This window comes from Carlito syrichta, unplaced genomic scaffold (genome assembly GCF_000164805.1).
Source record: "Carlito syrichta isolate Samal-C Ts95f unplaced genomic scaffold, Tarsius_syrichta-2.0.1 Scaffold301993, whole genome shotgun sequence".
In the NCBI taxonomy this organism is placed as follows: domain Eukaryota; kingdom Metazoa; phylum Chordata; class Mammalia; order Primates; family Tarsiidae; genus Carlito; species Carlito syrichta.
Window position 1 is genome coordinate 803,187 of NW_007246089.1, and position 19,611 is coordinate 822,797.

General features: G+C 39.1%; 1 protein-coding gene across 2 annotated transcripts in view; it reads left to right on the top strand.

Moving 5' to 3' along the window:
* Positions 1-19,611, top strand: part of BZW2 (basic leucine zipper and W2 domains 2) — a 72,245-nt gene that overhangs the window by 26,254 nt on the left and 26,380 nt on the right. For both annotated transcript variants that reach the window (XM_008055863.2, XM_021711283.1), the window contains exons 3-5: positions 5,640-5,816; positions 13,099-13,202; positions 15,932-15,997. In XM_008055863.2, coding sequence (XP_008054054.1) covers positions 5,640-5,816; positions 13,099-13,202; positions 15,932-15,997 — 347 coding nt within the window. The remainder of the gene's footprint in view (positions 1-5,639; positions 5,817-13,098; positions 13,203-15,931; positions 15,998-19,611) is intronic.

The following is a 19,611-nucleotide window of genomic DNA, read 5'->3' on the forward strand; positions in this document are numbered from 1 at the left end:
AGACGTGATTCAACGAATACACTTACAGTTGTCTTCAGTTTAGAACCAAACAGGGTTTCTCTCCTTCTGAACAGGTTTGCCTCTGACTCAGGATTGTCCTGCTGGAGTTCGTGGGGAGAGCTCCTGAGAAATGTGTATTACTTATCAGTTGCTCTGGATTTGTATAACTCAGGTCTGATGGGGAGTCACGCAACACTTGGGCCATTTTGTGCCAAACTGCTGATTGGGGAAAAAAGTCGAGTCAACCTCATTTTTTTTTTAACTCTTCGTAGTAGTGAATTCCCTCCTGATGATTCATCATCCTTGGCTTTTTTTTTTTTCTTTTGCTATTATGAAGGAGCTGACTTCAAATAAATGGTTAGCAGTTTTATAGAGCTGACGAAAAAAAACCAACTGAGGTTATTTTAAGGTCATTTTGATCAGCTGTTTTCTGAGGATCTGTCTACACTTTGAAACTCTTTCCTAGCAAAGCTAATGCTCTTTCATGCCAAGTTAGTATAGTAATGTATTGCTAACTATTTAACATTAAAATACAAACATATTGGTAGGATACTCTACAGAACTCCATTCAGACGCTCTTTTTCTTTATGAAACACATCGTGCTTATATATTTTTCAAAGTAATTATGTTTTCTATGGTGGCTTGCAGGAACCCAAAAGGATAACAGTTTCTCTCCTGAGCCATCATTTTACTTTGCTAAATGAAATATTTAATAACTGAACTGGCCTTTCTGTAAATGTTTAGGGAAATTGGATTAAATTAAATGAAAACAGGAGAAAAACGATGACCAAATAACAGGTATCCACAGTGACCAAGTACTCAGGTTTCTCTCCAAGACTATTGTTTGTTTTAAATCACTCTTAGATTTACCGTAAGTGTGCTAGTAACTAATTGAGTAAACCTTTAAATCTTGAAACATACATGTGACTATATATGTTTGTGCATATAGGTAGAAAATACATGATTTTTTAATTCATTTATATACCTCAGTGACATTCAGAAAGGGATGAAGGTTATGTTATTTATCACTTCATTAATGGGTTGGGAAGATGTTTATTAGCCAGTTACTGCAGTTGTCATAGTATGCAAATTAAGTAACATAGAGGCATATTCGCATGTTGGAAATGAGCCTATTTCTCTCTGTAAGTACAACGGCTATTTTGACTAACTCTTCAGGTCACACTTGGGATTTACCAGCACAATTTAAGTTTGAGACCCTAATTACTCACTTCTCATTTTAAGGAAGGTTTTAACTACAGGATGGAAATTCAAGAAGGCAATGGCATATTGCTGCTAGAATGTTCTCAAATAAAATACAGACTACAAATACTGTTATTTCAAATGAAAAAGATTCCTTGGGTAGAATGTTGTCTTGTTTCTTAAATCCCCAGTCTTGTTCTTTTCCATGTTCTCATACAGGGATTTTTTTTCTTCTTCATGGGCACTTTGTCATAGCAGGTAGGAGCTTTTTTTTTCAGTAATTCACTACTATAAATTAATGCATTAATGAAAAAATAATTATAGTTATTTGTTCTATCATGCCATCAGACTCCCAAGCTCTTAGTGATCATTTTGACCTAAACGTTATTGCTCACTTATTGACATATCCTTGGCTAAGATTTGCTGTCTTCCTTTGCCTTTTTCTTGGTAATTCTTTTGGAAAAGTATAATGGAAGGATGAAGGCCTTTTTACAAACAAGTTTTTAAGGTATCTCTTAAATTCAAAGCATGGATTCTTGGCCTAGTCTGGGTTTTTCCTTGTTTACCAACTTATATTTCCCAGTGCCTTCATTTGTACTTTTCAAGTTATCAAAAATCTGTCCTATCACCTGAAATCAGCATCCAAGCGTGTTGTCGGGCCATTGTGGGGATGGCCTCAATTGATTCTGGAAGCTGGTCACAAGACTTAATCAACAGCTGAGGTCCTTTTACTTCTGCTGTTCGCACATCATAGGAAAGAAAACATCTCTCTCCGAGGGGCAAAGAGAATTACCCTTTGGCTGAACCCTGAGTAGGAGGTCAGGTTTTCTCTGCTTGCCAGCGGGTGCCTCTTGAAACATGGAGACCGTTGTCCCCTCCTCCAGTCCCACATAATACATTCCTGGGGAGTTCCTATCTGTTTTTCCTCCCCCTCCACACAACAAGACCCTAATTATATTTTTCCTGCAGTCAACATTTGCATGTTCTTGGCTGCATAATGTTTTGCTTACAGCATCAAAAGGACTTTTCATCTCTTGTTCATGATGAATGTTGTTCCGGTTAATTTATGTATGTCTTTATGGTATCTCACGCTGTGTGACTCTGACTGGTACTGGGAATGCCATTCTTCTCTAGTTCTAATGCGGATGAGATTGGTGTTAACCATTTACAGCCCATTCCTTTAGACCACTGAGCAAACTAGGCAGTTGCTCTGTGGTTTTTCAACGAAGTTTTGAATTTTATTAAAACTGTGCCTGCACATGGGTCTGACTGGTTCTTGACTTTTCTGTTGGGGGTATGAAATATACACTTCCTACTAGGGGCCGCGAGGAGGATTCAGCTCGTTCACTGCCACTCTCCCACCTCCCATCCCCCCTCTATCCCTTCATTATATCATTGTTTCTGCCAGACCATTGTTTAGGGTTTATGTTATTGTGACTTTGTACATGCTATCCTCATCTGAACTGTTCTTTTGATTGCTTTTCTTTTTCTGAACACTGTTTTGTTACCTCTGGATTTCATTCATGTATCAATGTATCTTAGTTTTTGGCTTAGTTTTCTGTGCCTTAAAACTAGCCAACCCTCACCTTTCCATTTGTTGTATAATCTTTAGACAAAACATTTGAGGAATTCTGGCAGAGATAAAATTGAAGGAATTCTTACATTTGATTGAACTCTCTCCTGGTCAACTTGCTGTCTAGGCCAGCTGTAGAGGTGTCCACATGAAATGCTGGAAATGTTGTTTCAACATCATACCAGAGAGTACTATGGCCTGTGCCATGTTTTCGCCCTATTTCCTGGGACCTCATGAGCTTACTCCTTAGTGATTCTCTATTTTTGAGGCCTTGTGTGTTTCACAGATTCATTCTACCCTTACTTGCTTAATGTTTTAGCTGAACACTGACCGTAATTCTAGGTTGGAAATTAATTTCCCTCAGAATTTCGAAGACATTTCTTCTGGGTTCTGGTAGCTCTGTTGAGCAATTCAATGCCATTCTGTTTCTTGATACTTCAGATGTCACTTGTTTTTTTGCCCCAGAAACTTCAGACAGTTGCTTTGTTCCCGGGATTCTGAAATTTCACAATAATGAATGTACCTTGTCTGGGTCCACTTTCAACCATTGCACTGGGTGCCAGACAGCCCTTTATTTAAAAACTCACGTCCTTCCATTTGGTGAAAATTTATTGCCATGTTTAAAATAATTTCCTTTTTTTCACACTGCCTTTGTATTATGCTTATTATTTGGTTATTTAAAGTATCTTTTTTCTTTTCTTTTTGCTACTATTTTCTAGGTATTTGAATTTTTATTCTTGTTTCTAAAAGATATTCTCAGGCTTTTCTTTTTTCCTTTGAATTTTTCACATTTTTACTATATTTTTCATTTCCAATAACTTTTTATTCATGAAATATTTTTATATTTTCCTTACTCCTCCCCTCTGTCTTCACCTCCTCTTTCTTCTAATATCTTCACTTATCTCTCTAAAGAGAGTTAGGATTTGATTTTCTCTTTTGTTTATTTTTAATTTTTTTGAGTCGAGGTGTCACTCTGTCGCCCAGGTTAGAGGGCTGTGGCATGATCACGGCTCACCACAGCTTTGACCTTTTGGACTCAGGCAAATTTCTCAATTTTTGTAGTCACTAGGCCTCACTATGTTGCCTAGGCAAGTCTCAAACTCCCGAGATCAAGCAATCCTCTCATTTCGGCCTCCCAAAGTGCTGGGATTACAGGCGTGAGTCACAACACCCAGCCTATTTTTTTTTTTTTTTTAAGTTTTGGGTTCATTCTTTGGTCCTCTAGTCCCATATGCAGACGTAAGTGGTTAAAAAAAAAAGGTGATGTCCTTTGAATTGAGTCTTAGATCCTTTCCCTTTAATCCACTCATTTTTTTCCCATCTAGTCTGATCTCTGGTTTGTCTTCTTCACTTACTTTGAATAGCACGTGATCTCTGCTTTGTTCAAGATCTGGCTTCAAACCAACCTTCCACAAGAAGCCTTGCTAGAGTCTAGACCAACATTCTTTCCAAGCCCTGACCTTCAGCCACCATGCCATACTGCTTCTCCTTCACACTCTCGTGTCTACCTCGCTGAAGTGGTCATTGTGCCTTTAACGTGTGCCTTTGTGATTCTTGTATATTTGCCTCATTCGTGTTTGTTAAAGATTTAAAAACTACATAATATCTACATCCTCTTAAGTCCTCTAAAATCCCTTTAGGAGTTCCACAAAATCAGAACTGTGTTTATAATAGTACTGAGACATTTGCCCCTTCACACATTGTTCTCATGAGTTTATAGTAGAGTTTTCCAGAGTCTATAGGATGTACGATATTGCAGTAAATTGAACGTGGTAGAAGTGAGGATATGTCTGTCTGCCATTAAGCCAGGCATTAAAATAATTTATATAAATGTGAAGTAATGCTATACTTCTTGTTGACTTTTGTTTGTTTAATAAATAGATATTCTAAAATTTTGTGTTTGAATTCTTTTTGAGACAGAGTCTGGCTCTGTCAGCTAGGTGGAATGCAGTGGCACAATCATAGCTCCCTGGTACCTCAAACTCCTGGGCTCAAGCAATCCTCCTGTATCAGCCTCCCAAGTAGCTGGAACTATAGGCACATGCCACCATGTCTGGCAGTTTTTTGTTTTTGTTTTTGTTTTTGTTTTGTAGATATGGAGAGTCTCACTATATTGCTTGAGCTGGTCTCAAACTCCTGGCCTCAAGCAATCCTCCAGCCTCACCTCCCAAAGTTCTGGGATGACAGGTGCAAGCACCTGGCCCTATTGTAATTTGTAGTAAAATTAACATCCATAGCTGCAACCTCCATAAGTAAAAAAATCTCTCTGGAATCCTCAGTACTTTTTTAGCAGTATTAAGGGGTCATGAGACCAAAAATGTTAGAGCATCTGCCCCAAAGCTATAAATAAATACATATACTTCATAACATTTATTTAATATTTAAGTAATCTTGGTGTAATCAATCTTTTAGTAGAGATATTCTTCCTTATTTTCCTTCTCTCCACTTTTGTTTACATTTATATTTCCTCTTGTATTCCCTGTTGGTCACTTCCTTTCTTTATCTTGGATGAAATGCAAATTTAAGTTGTGATTGTCATACTCTTTGTTTTTTCTCTGATGGTTAGAGAGAGTAGATGACATTAACCTCTCCTATGAATAATGTATATGAACAGTCATCAGTTTCATGGTGTATTAGAGTCTTAAAATATTTTTGTGGCCCCACTGAACAGAAACAAATTATTTGCTTGAATAAATGTCTTAAACAATCAGTTTCAGAACTCGGAAATCTGATAGAAAAATTGACCCTCACCTTTCAAACAACTACACTATCAAATACAGAACAGTGAACAAGGGAAGTGTATGATTGGTCTCTGGAAAATATGAGGCCCATAGAAAGGAATCATTTTATCCTTTTTTTATTTTAGATGAAAAAGAGAAATTCGAACCCACAGTCTTCAGGGATACACTCGTCCAGGGACTTAATGAAGCTGGTGATGACCTTGAGGCTGTAGCCAAGTTTCTGGATTCCACAGGCTCACGATTAGATTATCGTCGCTATGCAGACACACTCTTCGATATCCTGGTGGCTGGCAGTATGCTTGGTAAACCATGTGTTATCGCATCTTCTTGTACTGTACATGTTTCCAGTTCTACTGAAGTATTTATGCATAAGGTAGAATTGTTATAAGCTGATATTATTAGGGTTGATATTAAAAATACAAATGAGAGTCTATAATTTTTTTTCTTTTGTTTTAAGTCAGGGTCTCACTCTATCGCCCAGCCTGGTGTGCAGGCACACGCTCACAGCTACTGCAGCCTTGACCTGCTGGGCTCAAGTGATTCTCCCACCTCAGCCTTCCAAGTAGCTAGAACTAAAGGCACATGCTACCACACCTGGCTGATTTTTTTTTTTTTTTTTATAGAGGCAAAGTCTCACTAGGTTGCCCAGGTTGTCCTGGGCTTAAGTGACCTTCCCTCTTCAGCCTCCCAAAGTGCTGAGATTATAGGAGTGAGGCACCCCACCCAGTAGGAGTTTACAATTTTTACTTGCCCTACAATTTGGAATTGTGTGAATTGTTGGTTAATAAAGGTGAAGAGTTGAAGGATTTTGTTGACATTACATGTTGGTTACTTAGTGTCTATTTTCTTATGTGTCCCTAATGTTTTTGGAGAGGCCATAGGATGGGTTTTCTGCAGAAGAATGTAATTCTGTGCATGTCATCTGATACACTTAGTGAACCCAGATGTCACACAGCAGCTTTTCTTTAAAACTCCACCCCTTTTTCATTGAAATGTAACTGTGTCAACAAGTTTAAAAATAATTTCCAAAGTTTATTGAATGCTGTTTCATCCATAAATAGTAAAATGCCTAAAAATGCATTTAAATAAAATCCTTTTATTGTGAGTATATAGCTAGAAGGATTAAAGATAGGTTAGAAGTGGTTAAAGGTAGGTAAGGGCTAAATAAAAGCTACATCTCAGAGTAGAGATGTTGGGGAAGAAGGCTTCAGAATAATAAATGTATGAAATAGTTGATCCAATGTTTACTAGGTTTCATAACCACCCATTTTTCCTCTCAGAGTCATTCTTATAATTTATTCCTGTGGTAGCCAAACATCACTAGAGGAGGTTCAGTCTCCTAGGTCAGTGGCTTTCAGTTTACAAGTGTGTGTAGGTGTTTTGGGTTGTTACAAAGACTTGTGGGTAAGGGCCAGGAACGTGAACTTCTCTGCTATGCAAGGGACATGCAACACAGTGAAAGAGTGCCTTGCCCAAAATGCCATGAGTGCCTATCCTTGCAAAACACTGCAAAAGCCAGTCTACTTTGGCTTGGATACATTCCTCCATTTTGAGGGGGAGCCTCCCTTAAATTCTTTTTCCTTTGAGCTCTTTGAGTCAGAATCTCACTCGGTCACCCAGACTGCAGCACAGTGGCACACTCACAGCCACCACATCCTCGACCTAGGGGCTTAGGCAATCCTTCCACCTCAGCCTTTCAAGTAGCTGGAACTACAGGCCCACACCACCACACCCAGCTGATTTTTTTATTCACTGTAGAGGCTAGGTCGTGCCAAGTTGCCCAGGCTGATCTTGAATCCCTGGGCTCAGGCTGTCCTCTCATTTCTGCCTCCCAAACTGCTGGGATTACAGGCATGAGCTACCTGATCTCTCTGAACTCTTATTTCAAGCAATCTGTTTTGATACATGGCCCCATTTTTACCAGGCCTTCTGTAGTTCTGCATTGCTGGTTTTCACTACAAAACTGAATGAGTTCTGTTTCTAAAGACCTCACTTTATCACTGTGAGATAATTCAAGTCTAATAGCTATATATCCTGTGTTCAAATCCCAATACTCAGAAATAACCATTGTTAATATCTCAGTTAATTCCCTTCTAGAAATCTCTTTACTTCATAAACTTTTGAGAATGTGTGATATTAGACAAATAGGAAACTGTGTGTGCTGACTTGTATGTATTCAGCAATATGTTGTTGCCATTCACACCCATGAGTGTCACACTGAATGATTTTTAAAAGAAGTAAGGACAAAACTGATGTTAAAGAATTGTTTCCAGGCTGAGGTGAGTGGATCGCCTGAACCCACGGGTTCAAGACCTGCCTGGGCAACTTGGCGAGACCTCATCTCTACAATAAATCAAAAATTAGCCGGGCGTGGTAGCACGCGCCTGTAGTTCCAGCTACTTGGAAGGCTGAGGCGGAAGGATCGCCAGAGCCCAGCAGGTCGAGGCTGCGGTGGCTGGGAGTGGCCACTGCACTCCAGTCTGGGTGACAGAGTGAGACTCCAACTCAAAAAAAAAAAAAAAAAGAATTGTTTCCAGTTTCTGTTATCATAAAAAGCCATGTTATCAGTGTCTGTAGGCACAACTTTGTGCTTTCATTTGATTGTATTTTTATTGACTTAGCAAGAGATTAATGTATTAAAGGATGGAGATATTTATAACTATCTATATCTTCCTATCAGAGAAAGCTAGCCTTCAAAAGGAATGTTCTCATTAACATTTTGTCAAAAATTATAAGTTCCTATTTACATATAACTTTAGCAATGACAGGTACTCAATTCTGTTAGTTTTCTAGAGATTTGTCAATTAGATAAGTGATAACATTTTCATTTTTAATTTTTAAATTAAGAGTGGAGTCAACCACTACTTCATATAATTATTTTTTTGAGTCAGAGTCTTACTCTGTTGCTCAGGCTGGAGTGCAATGGTATGCTTACAGCCACCGCAGCCTTAACCTGCTGGGCTCAGGCAATCCTTCCACCTCAGCCTTTCAAGTAGCCCGAACTACTGGAGCATGCTACCACGCCTGGCTAATTTTTTAATTTATAGTAGAGATAAGGTCTTGCCAAGTTTCCCAGGCTGATCTCGAACCCCTGGGCTCAGGCAATCCTCTTGCCTCGGCCTCCCAAAGTGCTGGGATTATAGATGTGAGCCACCATGCCCAACCTTCTTCATATGATTTTTAGCTGTTACTATGTCATTAATTATAATGTATTATTATTGATATACTGGTATACTCCATGCACAAATCATCTTCAGTGAGTTTGGATTCTTGCCAAAATCACACATGACTGCAGTGGTTGGTCAGATGGACCCCCTTCGGTCATGAGTAATCTCCAGGTTGCACTAAACCTTCTGTCACTGTGGGATTTTGAGGACACTTAGGGCTCCACCTGCCTCTCGGGTTGCCAATTCTTACATGACTTGGTTTCCATTTTTAACCTTCTCCCTGTCTTTGTTAAATCACCTGGATACTTAGTATGGATTACCTGTTGATTATCTCACAGCATCATTCACTATAGCACCTGTATTTCTGCAGCCCCAATTTCACTGCTTCACTCTACACCCACACATTCAAGAAAAGAAGGTGGGGTGCAGTGGTTCATGCCCTTATCCCAGCATACTGGAAGACCAAGGTGAGAGGATTGCTTGTGCTCAGGAGTTTGAGACCAGCCTGGGCACCTAATGAGACCTCAATTCTTGAAAAAAACAAAACAAAACAAAAACATGGAACCAGTCACACTGCCCATTGACAGTGGACTGGATTTTTTAAAATGTTGTACATGTGCGTGATGGAATATTACACAGCCATAAAGAAGGACAAAATTGTGAACTTTGCAGCAACTTGGATGGACTTAGAGTCTATAATACTGAGTGATCTATCACAGAAACAAAGAACTTAGGACCACATATTTTCACTCATAAGTGGACTCTGAACGATTATCATCATACTATAAGAAAGGGACTGGCAGTAGTGGGAAATTCCCAGGGGAGAGAGGGGGCACACTTCATCAATAAAGGTACCTGATCTCAAACCAGGTGAAGTAGGGACCAAAGTGAGGCCCAAACTTGACCTGTACAATGACCATTTGTATACCTAACCCTGAATTGTACCCCACATCTTTAAAATAAAAATAAATGAATAAATAAATAGATGAATAAATAAATTGAAGGGGAAAATATTAACTGGGCATGTGGTGTGCACCTGTAGTTCTAGCTACTCAGGAGGCTGAGGCAGGAAGATTGCTTGGGGCCAGGAGTTTGAGGCTACAGTGATCTGGGATCATGACACTGCACTCAAGCCTGGTGTCTCCAAAAAAAAAAGGAAGAAGGGAGGGCAAGATGTTTGGTATGACTTATGTAACACAGGCTGTGCCATACTAGATGTCTACCGAGTCCAGACTTAGGATATAATAAAGGAAGCCAGCCAGGTACATTCTTTTTATATAAGCAATCTGACCACTTTGTTTAATTTTTCAGTATGTAGAAATTTTCTTTACACCCACAAAAAAATGTTACCTTCTCCCATTGTTCTTAAAACTACAGCCATCTTGGTTTTTCAGTTTTACCCTTTATGTAGTAGATACAAGAAATATATTACTTTTACTTCTACCTTAAGAAAAACAGCAGGCACTCCACAATCAACAGAAATGGCCTTAATACTTGGCTCCAATATCAGAAAAAAAAAATTAATGCATGCTGTAGCAATTTTATTAATGTGTAATAAGTATTTTGCTTTGTAAAAGAAAACAACTTGTAAAACTTATTAAAAGTCTACAGTTTCCAAATCAGACTTTGCAGTTAAGTAATTTATATCAGATAGGAATAATTAGTCCAGGGTTTTTGAAAGATTATCTTAATAAAATTGTGTTCCAGGTAGTAGTATTCATTAAAAAAGACTAATTAAATCTTATGCATAAATTTAATGGAGTGAAAAATAGACTCCTGGAGGAGCTGACTTCTCCAAAAACTAATTTACTTTCAAAACTGCATGCTGGACTCTGAAGTGCACAGAGGAGGTGAGACGCTGAGGAAGGCACAGCTCAGCTGCATTCTCATCTGCCTGTGTCTCCTGACAAAGGTGGCTGTGTGCCATTCTCTTCATCCAGAGATCTGAAGGCAAGTTAAATCGAAGCAGTTAGTACACTACCCCACACTGACAAATCAAAGAATGCTTATAGTAGATAGTCTTTGTCTTTTGGACTTTGTTGTTTTGTTTTTAAGGCAGGGTCTCATGAAGCCACCCAGGCTGGAGCTCAGTGGCGTGATCATGACTCACTGTAACCTTGAACTCCTGGGTTCCTGCCTCAGCCTGCCTTGTAGTTAGGACTACAGGCACACACCACCACATCTGTCTTTTTTTTTTTTTTTTGCTGTGTGGCCCAGGCTAGTTTAGAATTCCTGACATCAAGGTACCTACCACTTCTGCCTCTCAAAGCAAGGAGATTATTAGCCTGGGCCACTATGGCCTGATCATTTTTTGAACTTTGATCATTGTCGTACCCTCAGTGCTGGTATAAGTTATATATGCTATAAATATTAGCAGAGTACATGAAAAGTATTCATCTAACGACCCACTCAAACTTTCCATCTTAATTATGGTAGAGTAGAATCAGAAAACAAGAATACCAAATGTTCTAATGCTGCTTTTCTTTTATTTTTTTGAGTCAGAGTCTCACTGTTACCCAAGTTGGAGTGCAGTGGCACACACGCTCACGGTCACTGCAGTCTCAGCCCACAGAACTCAGGTGATCCTTTCAACTCAGACTCCCAAGCAGCTGGACCAACAGGTGCATGCCACCACGCCTGACTAATTTTTTGATTTATTGTAGCGATGAGGTTTTGCGAAGTTGCCCAGGGTAGTCTCCAACTCCTGGATTCAGGCAGTCCCCTTGCCTTTGCCTCACAAAGTGCTGGGATTACAGGTGTGAACCACCCCGCCTGGCCTAATTCTGTTTTTCTTATCAACAAATGTTTGTAATGGCCATAACTGAAACTTACAGGAAGAGCCTTTGAATATGAAAAGTTAAATTGGAGGAAAAAAGCATTCTTTTGTTCTGGCCATTTAGTCCACAAGAGAAAAAGATGGCAAGGAATAAAATACTAACCTCTAGCCAACACAGCTGCTGGGCAATCAAATACAAACAGCAGAGAATCAGAGTGCAGACTGCTCAGTTGTGCGTGGGTAACTGGGTTAGTGAAAGAGGGAGCAATTTTAGTAGCTACTAAGTAGAAGCCAAAAAGATACACAAGTCAGTTCTGGTTGATTTTATAGTTGTTGAACTAGGATCCCACAAAATATTATCAAGCCTGGATGGGCACAGTAGCTCTCACCTGTAATTTCAGCACTTTGGAAGGCCGAGACAGGAGGATCATATGAACCCAGGAGTTCAAGACCAGCCTGGGCAACATAACAAGATCTCATCTTTAAAAAAAAAAAAAAAAAAAAAAGCCTAGTGTGGTGTGTACCTGTAGTTTCAACTACATGGAAGGCTGAGGCAGAAGGAACGCCAAGGCTGTGGTGAGCCATGGTCTTGCCATTGCATTCCAGTCTGGGTGACAGAGTGAGACCCTGACTCAAAAAAATAAAAATTATCAAATTCAAAAAGGGATCTATGTCCTGAAGTAGGAAATATCTGGAGTTGCATTCGGAATAATGAAATTAAATTTGCTGAATAAAGGCTATTCTTCAGCTTCCATGGTTAAGGATACAAGAAAGGACCCCTCCAAAAAAACAGAAGTATTTTTGGGGGGGTGGACCCCTTGTAGTACGCTCAGAATGTGTTCCTCTGGATCAAATGATCAAAGTTTTTATCTGGAAGTTTCGAGAAGGTTGCCTCACGATTTATGGAAGAAACATCCCAAGCTGTGGCAGACTGGTGACTGGTTCTTCCACTGTGACAACATACTTGCCCACACCACACTGAGTGTTCAGCAGTTTTTGAACAAAAACAGCATGACCCCTGTTAACCACCCTCCTTATTCACCAATTCTCACCCGAGCGACATTTTTCTTTTTGTTTATTTGGATGAAGAACGTCCTCAAAGGGAAACATTTTGCCCATGTGGAAGAGATGAAACAAAAAACAGCAGAAGCACTAAAAGGCATCAAAATGGATGAGTTCAAAAACTGTTTTGAGCCGTGGGATAAGCGTCCCAATAGGTGTATTTTATCAAACGGAGAGCACTTTAAAGGTGACTGAAGTTTAAATATGTAAGACAAAAGACACAATTTTTTATAAATAAATTCTGGTTTTGGGGGGGTCGCCTCTCATACACTTTGGAAAGAACTAGACTGCTAAGTGATAGTATCTAGTGAAAGCAAGGATGTGAAACAGCAATGCTGTCCACTGTGTAGGAGTGTGAAATGAAACAACCCCTCCATATAATATTACAAACATAAACAAATATGTAGCAGCATGTATACGTCTATATATACACATCATTCTTTGAAATGTCATACAGCTCTTAAGTTTCACATCTACTTTCATTGATTTCTTTCATGTGCCAGATTTTATCTGTTCTGCAAATGCTGTCCTCAACTTCATTTCATGCTATTCTAATTGGAATTACGTTTCTCTCTTCAGCCCCTGGAGGAACACGCATAGATGATGGTGACAAGACCAAGATGACCAACCACTGTGTGTTTTCAGCAAATGAAGATCATGAAACCATCCGGAACTATGCTCAGGTCAAGCCTGTGGGAGAGATTGCCATTGTTGGAGAAGGAAAGCATTTGGAGGGGGCGGAGGAAAATACTTAGGTTCAGGAACTCTACAGCCCTTTTTTTTGTTTGTTTTTGAATCGGAGTCTTACTCTGTCACCCAGGCTGGAGTGTAGTAGCCACCGCAGCCTCAACATGCTGGGCTCAGGCGATCTTTCAGCCTCAGCCTTCTAAGTTGCTGGAATTACAGACACACGCCACCATGTCTGGCTAATTTTTTGATTTATTGGAGAGACAGGGTCTCACCAAGTTGCCCAGATTGGTCTCGAATCCCTGGGCTCAGGCAGTCCTCTTGCCTCCACCTCCCAAAGTGCTGGGATTACAGATGTGAACCACTGCCCCCAGCTAGCCAAGTTTTTAAATAGGAATCTTACATAGCTCTTAAACATATAGAAAGATAGTCAATTACACTCATAGTAAGATGGGCATAAAACTACAAGATGACATTGTTTCTTTACCTCTCGAGAACCATGTGCTCATAGCAGTTGATGGTGGGAATCTAAATTGGTCCTATCTTTATTTCTTACTTTGTTTATTTTTGAGTTGAGGTCTCACTGTGTCTCCCAGGCTGGAGTGCAGTGGCACGATCACAGCTCGCTGCAGCCTCGAGGTTCTGGGTTCAGGCAATTCTTCCACCTCAGCCTCCCGAAGAACTGGAACTATAAGCATGTGCCACCACGCCTGGCTGATTTTTTGCAGAGATGAGATCTCTCTGTGTTGCCCAAGTTGCTCTCCCACCTCAGCCTCCCAAAGTACGGGATTACAGGCATGAGCTATTACGCCCGACAAAGAAAATATTTTTAAAATGGAGCAAAAGGTTTGAGTGGCCAGACTCCAACCTGCGCTCTGGAAATCTTGGCCTCTGCTGTGTATGTAATAGCTGTACACACCTTGAGAAGGTGTATGCAGAAGTGTGCTCAGTTCAGAAGCTGGTGTTTAGAAATGTCCCACTCAGCTGGTCTCGGTAGCTCAGCCTGTAATCATGCGCCTTTGGGAGGCTGAGGTGAGTGGATTGCCTGTGCCCGCAGATTCGAGACCCGCCTGGTCAGCGAGACCTCATCTCTACAATAAATCAAAAAATCACCCGGGCATGGTAGCGCATGCCTGTAATTCCGGCTACTTGGAAGGCTGAGGCGGAAGGATCGCCGGAGCCCAGCAGGTCGAGGCTGCGGTGGCCGGGAGCGGCCACTGCACTCCAGTCTGAGTGACAGAGTGAGACTCCAACTCAAAAAAAAAAAAAAAAAAAAGAAATGTCCCACTCACCTTTTTGCATATTAGATAAGGGCAGTTCACTAGGAATCATGATTCCTGCTCTGATAACTTAGTAGCAGTTTCCAGGTCTGCAAGATAATAATGCCTGCCTTACCTTCCCCACAGGATTTTTTTCAGGATTAAATTAATGCAATACAAGGTTGTGTTATTCATTATTTGAATTCCAGTGAAAAGGAAGATAAGAAGGTCTGGAAGGAAAATCAGTACAACTATTCTTCAAATATTAAAAAGATATGAAGTCATCCTCTTATATCTAAATAGGATAGTTTCTACAAATAATTTTGTTTTTCACATGAAATTTGAATGTTTGAGAAAAGACCCTTTGTTTCTGAGCTTAAAAATTATTATATACTTATAGACTGACAAAACAAACAAAGCTTGGTCAAGGAAGTGATCAGGCAAAGAGATATTAAATGGAGAAGGTTATTTGGGTGAAAATTAATTTAATTTAATTTAATTTTAATGCTGTTAACTCATTAGAGAACACTTTTATAGTATAACTTTTGCTTTGTTATGTAGACATTTACCTGTGGGAATTTAGATAATTATTCTTGGACAAGAATTTGATTTTCTTTTAATAATCATATTAAGAAACATGTGAGTATTACTGTAAGTTGGAAATCAAATTTATAGGATTTTAATACCATGTATTTCTTTTCCTTAATGCATATTAATTTCCTATCTGGGTCATGATTTTTTCCCCATAAATTGTAACTGTAATTTTCACTCTTGGACTTTATCTTGATCACATTAAGAAACAAACCTGGCAAAAGTTATAAGTAGGGGTATAGCATGTAGCTAGAAGAGAAGGGGGTTAGATTAAGAAATCATTTCCACAGTTATTAAAATAATCAATATTTACAAAGTCTCTATTTAAATGAAAACATCATTTCACTTACAAAACAGTTTAGAATCCCACTGATAGAGTCATAGGCCCTACCTCTCAGAGTCCTAAGTGGATTGTAGGGGCCAGTAATCCTTTACTGTAAGTGATGACATTTTTTGCTCATCTACTGAAAACATGCCTGTTGTCCACCCAGAGTGTAATCTCTTCTGCCCTCTGCTCTGCACCCCATTATGTCATTAGCTAAGTGATTATGTCAATAAACCCACCGTTTCGGTTATTCTCTGCATTTCACAGTTTTAAAAATTGCATTCATTTTCATCCTTTTTTTTTCCTTCTTTTTTTTCTGCCTGTTATGTTCTTGAAAGAATTTGTTTTATCCCACATGGGCATTTTGGTCCTGTTTTATTTTCCCCCTAGGTCATGATAACTCTTTTGAAATGCGTATAGTCCTCATATCCATGTGAGCACACTTAACTATGCATTTGTGTTATTGTAGATCTGTGGTGAGTGTCTATATGTCCCTCTATGCCTTTTTAAGTGGTTTACAGAATATGTAACAATTCTGTTTTATGTTTAGGTCTTCAATAAACTCATCAGGAGATACAAGTATTTGGAAAAGGCATTTGAAGATGAAATGAAAAAGGTAATAATTCAAATAGAATGCCTATCTATTTATTGTGGTGGCATGGAAGGGGACAAAAGTTTTGCATATACAATGACAATCTAGACATGCCATGTACATAGTGTTTAATAAATGTTTGTTAAATAAATGAATGAGTATGACATCATTAGTGAATAGTTACAGGAAGAAATATGAGATTATCCTGGACTTTTTTCAGTAATATTTAATGTAAGACAGTGTGCTTTGTCAATAGTAATAGTTTTACAGATTGTAATCTCTGGCCAGGCACAGTGACTCATGCCTGTAACCCCAGCATTTTGGGAGGCTGAGACAAGAGAATCATTTGAGTCCAGGAGCTTAAGACCATCCTAGGCAGCAGAGTTTATTTAAAAACTAGCTGAATGTGGTGGTGCACATAGTCCCAGCTACTTGGGAAGCTGAGAAAGGAGGATTGCTTGAGTCTAGGAGTTTGAGGCTACTGTGAGCTGTGATCATGCCACTGCACTCCTCTCTGGATGATGGTGAGATCCCAACTAAAAACAAACAAACAAAAAAAACAGTATAATGTCTGACCTCACGGAGGTTAAAATGAAAGCTAGAGATTTTCAGACATGGAAGAAAAATAAATATATCAAGGTAAACATCAAGATAAGGTGAATTAATTAGTTAAAACACAACAGCAGCGAATATTCAATAAAAATCTTTAATTTTAGAAGATGCAATTTGGTAAAAGTAATAAAGGCACATTTGGGACAGAAAGTGTATAGGCATAATCTCAGTGATTTTGTTTTTCTTTTTTTCTTATCCATAAAATATCTGTAATAAGTATGTACTAGCTGGGATGGCGGCTATGCCTGTCATCCCAGTACTTTAGGAGGCCAAGGCAGGAGAATTGCTTGAGGCTAGGAGTTTGAGATCAGCTTGGGCAACATAGCAAATCTCCCATCTCAAAAAAAAAAAATTAGTCCAGGCAACATAGTGAGACCCTGTCTGTACAAAAATTAAAATAATTAGCCAGCTGTGATGGCATGACTGTAGTCCCAGCTATTTGGGAGGCTGAGATGGGAGGATTGCTTGAGTTCAGGAGATCGAGGCTGCAGTAAACTGTGATTGTGCCAGCCTGGGAGACAAAATGAAACCCCGACTCAAAAAACAAAAAGGAATGTACCTTATAGTTGTTTTGAGAATAAATGAGATGCCATATAAGATGATTAACATAGTAATTAATTAACCTCTAATAAGTAGCTGATTACGCAGTAGTGTCTTCATAAAGAAAGTTTTTCAGTCATTGCAATATGTTCCTCTTCTAATTTGTAACTCCTCTTTGTTTATGTATAGCATTCCCTGTATTGACTTGTTACAAATTTGTATATCGCTTTGCCATTGTTTCCAATTTTAAATATGTTCCTAGTTATTAACCAAGTGAGAAAAGTAAACATGACATCTACTTTTTTGCTACTTACTTACTAACTTCCTCCTGTTCAAAACAATGCAGTATATAATACTGAAAAATAACTTGGCAGTGTTTTTTTTAATTCCACATAATCCATGACCCCTGTCTCATTTATAAAAATATTTTAGCATGGCTTTGTAGTGCTGTATGTATTAACATGTCATCAGTCTTGAAAAATAGGCTCAATGCTCCATACAGTGGAATACTATACAGTCTTTTAAAGAATAAGACCTTTTTTTAATGTGAAAAAAAAATTTTTTTTTAGTTGAAGTCTCTGTCGCCCTGGTTGGAGTGCAGTGGCATGCTCACGGCCACCGCAGCCTCGACCTGCTGGGCTCAGGCAATCCTTCCACTTCAGCCTTCCAAGTAGCTGGAACAACAGACACACACCACCATGCCCAGCTAGTTTTTGTGATTTATTGTAGAGGTCTCTCTCATCAAATTGCCCAGGCTGGTCTCGAGAAAAAAATTTTAATGGAAAAAAAAAGTGGCCTGCTACATTGCTAGTTGCTCAGAAAAAACACGTGCTCAACTAAGTAAAGGAATGGAAGTGATAAGAAAAATGATGTACATTCAAAAAGAATTAAGCATGTCTTTGTTTAATAATAACACTCATGGTTTTACTTCGCAGCTCATGTGAACTTTGAAAACAATTAACTGCTTCATTCATGTATATTTATGTAGGAAATATACTCTCAAGAATGACTTCTTTTTTATGGTATTTCCACCTTTTAAGGCCAACTATGTTGCAAAAACACAGCATCTGATTTTAATTTTGATTAATGTAATTTAACAATGGGATTCTTTTTAAAATTATCTAGTTATTGTCCTGTTTCAATATGAGTACATTTTAAGTGAATACGAGTATATTAATGTGCTTAAGAAGTAGTGTTAAAAGTTTTTATTTTAGAAGCTATTTTTTATTTACTTTCAAATGTTGTTTATTATTATAACAAGGGAAAAGGCCAGATTGACACAAATGCTCTGTGGTCTTTTTTTTTCTTTTGCTCTACGCCGATCCTGGTGCTCCTAGGAATGTTACCCATTGTTACCCTTATTCCCTCACTCCCTGGCACGTAGATGGTGACTTCTTTTTTAATTCGTTGAGAATTTAATAGGTATACATTGGAAGACAAATGACTGGTTCTAGCTTTAACACTTAGGCATCATGTAAATGTCTGGAGAGTCACATAACCTCTCTAATATAGTAAATTAGTAGTTCCTGTCTGCCGCACCTCACAGTTAGTGGAAGAATCCTGTCATTGGGCTGGAGGCACTGAAGTCTATTTCAATGCCAGTGATGTGCCACTGGTGCAAAGTAATGGAAAATCAGCAAAACTCCTGAGGGTCAGTGGCCCTGGAGAATTTTCGTGGCATCTGTTGAACTGGGGAAAGGGAGGAAGTAATAGAATACGGTCTCAGCACAAGGCAGAAGAGAGTTAGAAAAGAGAAGCGTGTCCAGCAAGATTGACTACTCTTAGAATTCAATGTGGGAAGGGGGGGATAACCCCCTTTGCTTTCAGCTTACATCCGAACTTCCTGGGTTACTGCATTTTCAATCCCTGTCTCTCAGGGCAAGAGGATTGCGGCATTGGCACCCAAAGGATCCAAGCCACATCCTCACCCATTCATAATCCCTCAGAATCACTCTTCCTGGCCACATGCAAGCACTTCCTGTGGTCTAGGAACTTCCTTTACCTCGTGTCCTCCATTGCCTCATCACCAAAGCTGGTGATGCAACCGTGTGGCCCAAAAGATTCTGTGTTTGAGTCTAAACATTTACAAAAGAGCATACAGAGCTCAGCACAGCCCGTTTTCCCTCAGCAGTCTTGCTCTGAAGACTGTTTCATCCTGTGAGCCCAGAAAACGGTATATTGAATGTCAAAAGCTAAACATGGACTCTTTCCTGTTTTTTGTTTATTTGTTTTGAGCTTTGTTTTTTTTGCCATAAAAATTCTGTTCTTCAAAGAAAATGGGTACATACAGCAGCAGGAGAGGTAGTCACCCAAAGAGTTGAAAAATGTAAAGACAATATACTTCAAACATCCTTATATCCATTGTGTATACTTAACTTTTTTTTTTTTTTTTTTTTGAGTTGGAGTCTCATTCTGTTGCCTAGACTGGAGTACAGTGACACGATCACAGCCACCATAGTTTCGACCTGCTGAACTCAGGCGATTCT